At 32.2% G+C, this 3,312-nt stretch overlaps 1 protein-coding gene across 1 annotated transcript; it reads left to right on the forward strand.

Moving 5' to 3' along the window:
• Nucleotides 1-716: 716 nt before the first annotated feature.
• LOC127084212 (classical arabinogalactan protein 1) lies at nt 717-1,241 on the forward strand. Its single transcript, XM_051024622.1, has one exon. The coding sequence runs from the start codon at nt 788-790 to the stop codon at nt 1,115-1,117; it is 330 nt and encodes a 109-aa protein (XP_050880579.1). The 5' UTR covers nt 717-787; the 3' UTR covers nt 1,118-1,241.
• Nucleotides 1,242-3,312: the final 2,071 nt, after the last annotated feature.

Raw genomic sequence — 3,312 nt, forward strand, 5'->3', positions numbered from 1 at the left:
TAATAAATAATAGTTAATTTGAATTATTTTTTTATTTTTTTATAAAAATATATTTAAAAATTTTAAAATTTTAAAATTTTAAACAGTATGAAAATGTTGAATTTTACCTATAAATTATTTTAAAAAGGTTTGTAGTTTATATCAAATGTTAATTGGTTCAATGATAATTAATTTTGATTTAGTATGGAGGACTACGATAAATTTATATTTGAGAGATAAAATTTCTTCCGCAACTTAATTGTTTAATCAACCATGAACAATAACCAGTTTTTATTTATAATTTATTAAAGAATATTTTTTTAAAAATAAATTCGTTGTAAGTAAAAAAGTTTTTATTAAAGTGTCATTTGAAAGAAAGAAAATCATTAAAGTTTTTAATAGTAGGCTTAAAATTGAGATACTATTCAATTGTCATCAATATTCAATCCTGCACTTAACTTTGTTTCCGACCGTTACAAATTTTCCAATCTCCAACGGAAACTTTTGTTAATTTACATTATTTATTTATTTATTATTAGCACGCGTAAATCCAAGATTGGAAGACGAATATTCCAGCTCAACACGTGATATATATAATTCTTCGATAATCATTCATCATAAGTGGACCCTCTCAACACAACGGCTTAAAATCAAACAACCCGCGTCTTCACACGTTTACATTTCACGCGCTTACATTCCTATAAATATTCATCTACTCTCTTTGCTTTTCTCAAAACACTTTACTCTCCTTTCACAAACACTGTTTCTATACTCTTTTTGTATTTTGAAGAATTCTGAAGAAATAGCTATGTCTTTCTTCAACTTGAACTTGTCTTTAATGATTGTGGCTTTATTATTATTGAGCACTGCAATGGCTCAATCTCCAACCAAATCACAGCCACCAAGGAAAGCAATATCTCCGTCACCTGCTGCCGTTACTCAATCACCGGCGTCTTCTCCAACTCCCGGAAGTTCTCCTCCCGAACCATCTCTTTCTGCTCCGGCGATCTCTCCTTCCTCCATCTCCTCTCCACCATCCGAAGCACCAGGACCTGCTTCCAATGCTGTCGTTTTGAACAGAATGTCAGTAGCTGCTGGATCTGCACTTATGATTCTCGTAGCTGTTTTGATCTTGTAGAGATATTAGTTTTGCTTTGAAGTTTTTTTATAGTTTTTTTTATAATTCAATTCATTGATTTGATTTTTTTTTGTTACAGATATTCTTACTTATAGCAATAGAAGATCGAGTCAAATTTATTTTAGTTCCGAGAAAAAAATTAGATTCCAAATTTATTATTAACTTTAAAAATATATTCCAAACAATAGATTTCAAACACCCCTTTATGATTAACATTGACGGAACAATACATAGCAATACATAGGGCTCTCTCCTCAAGAATTATTTCGAGAGTATCCAATAAATTGAGAACTTTTAGTAGGTTATGCTCACGAATCCTCCTTATACAAAAGAAAAAAAATGAAGTTTAAGATTGATTTCCAACCCAACAATAAACACTGCAGTGAAACGGTGAGTCTTCAATTTCACGATAATCTTGGCGCAGTTAGTCTTAAGCTTCTAAATAAACTTTGTGAGCTTTTAATCCCAAGTTGAACTCATGAACCTTAAACTTTGATTTTATCATGGGATAACCAATAACTATCTGACTAAGCTTTAACCTTAACTTCATTTTATCACGGGCTAATCAAGGGCTATGAAACCTTTTATCACGGGCCGAGGCTTAAACCTGGGTAAACAAAGGATTTGATCACATATCTCCAAACCAAATTTTTTACTATTTTAGCTTATAACTTAGGCAAACAATCCTTATGGGATAAAATGTTCAACCAATGTGTAAATAAAAGTTGGTGAAATTTACAAATCAACCATTATAGAATTACAACCCACAAAACGGACTTTATCAAAAAGCATTTCGATAAAAAACCTAGTGAGAGAAAGTAAAAGAAAAGTTTTGAGAGAGAGAGGAGTATGAAATGAAACTCGATTCTGGACAATTTGAAATGAGGGAAAGAACCTCTATTTATAGGCTAGAGGTTAACTCAAAAAAGAAATCATTTTAAAAGCATTTTATGACATGCCAATTGATTGACAAAGTGTCCCAGTCGATTGATTTGCTCTTTTACAATCGATTTCCAAGTTAAAAAATGCAAATAAAAGATATCTAGCACTTATCCATCATTAAGATGTTGTCCTAATCAATTAAGACACGTTTTTGAAATCTCTCAATCGATTGGGATAAGGTGTCAATTGCTTGGGAAAGACAAAAACTTTGCCCATATCATTTTAGACGACTTCCAAGTCATCTGGAACAACTATAAGACATTTTTGAAAGTATTTCTTTGAGAAAAATCAATTTAAAAAAATGTTTTCGTGTGTGTGATTTAGCCATGTACTTTTATAAAATGCTCTTATGCATTACATAGTTTTTACTCAAACTAATCAAGGAAGGATTTTCTTGTGCTTTGACTTTGTCAAATACTTTCCTCCTTGTAGATACTTGCTTGATTTTACTTGAGATAACTTCTATTTGGTTGCCATCATCGGATAGTAACCCTATTTCTTAAGTTTGCATGTTTAATCGCTTAACCTCTTATGCTTGATTTGTCATCATTAGACAAAGGTTGTCGTCATCAAAAGTAAAATGATTGTCCTTGTTAAAAGCATATCAAATACAAAACAAGGTTCCACAATGATGATACTGAAAGCTTTTAAAACTTTGAATGATAGACTTAAAATCTTTTACCGTAAAAAAATAGTTTAAATCAAAAGCTTAGATAAAAAATTGTCGGTATTTCAATGGCTCTTAAAATTCCACTGAACCCGACAAGGAAAGAGCTCTAACTATACAAAGGGGACGTCAAACCACTTCCATGATAAATGGATCACCATGCGGATGAATGATGACATTGAAAGATTTTAAAACTTTGAAGTCATACATAGAAGCCCTAAATGTGATATTGGGGTTGTTTGCTAATAGTTTGGTCTTACAAAGAATTTAGGGATGATTATATGAAGATGAGTAGAGAGATTCTTAAATCGAGCCATGTGTAGCACCTCAAATTTGCATCTCCCATTTGTACATACATTTTCATTTTTAGGTCATTAGCATGGCATTGTCCACTGCATAGCATTGCATTGTCCATTGCCTAGTGCAAGTCATTAGTCAAGACTGGTCAGGAGATCCAGTTGTGCAAGCAAGCAAGTGCATTTTCCTTGGAAGCAAAGCCCTAGGGTTGGTACAATGAGTTCATATGACCCAAGGATCATTTTGAAGTGATTTGGCCAAAGATTGAAGGTTCAAGGCTCATCAGTCA

Source organism: Lathyrus oleraceus, chromosome 1 (genome assembly GCF_024323335.1).
Source record: "Lathyrus oleraceus cultivar Zhongwan6 chromosome 1, CAAS_Psat_ZW6_1.0, whole genome shotgun sequence".
Classification (NCBI taxonomy): domain Eukaryota; kingdom Viridiplantae; phylum Streptophyta; class Magnoliopsida; order Fabales; family Fabaceae; genus Lathyrus; species Lathyrus oleraceus.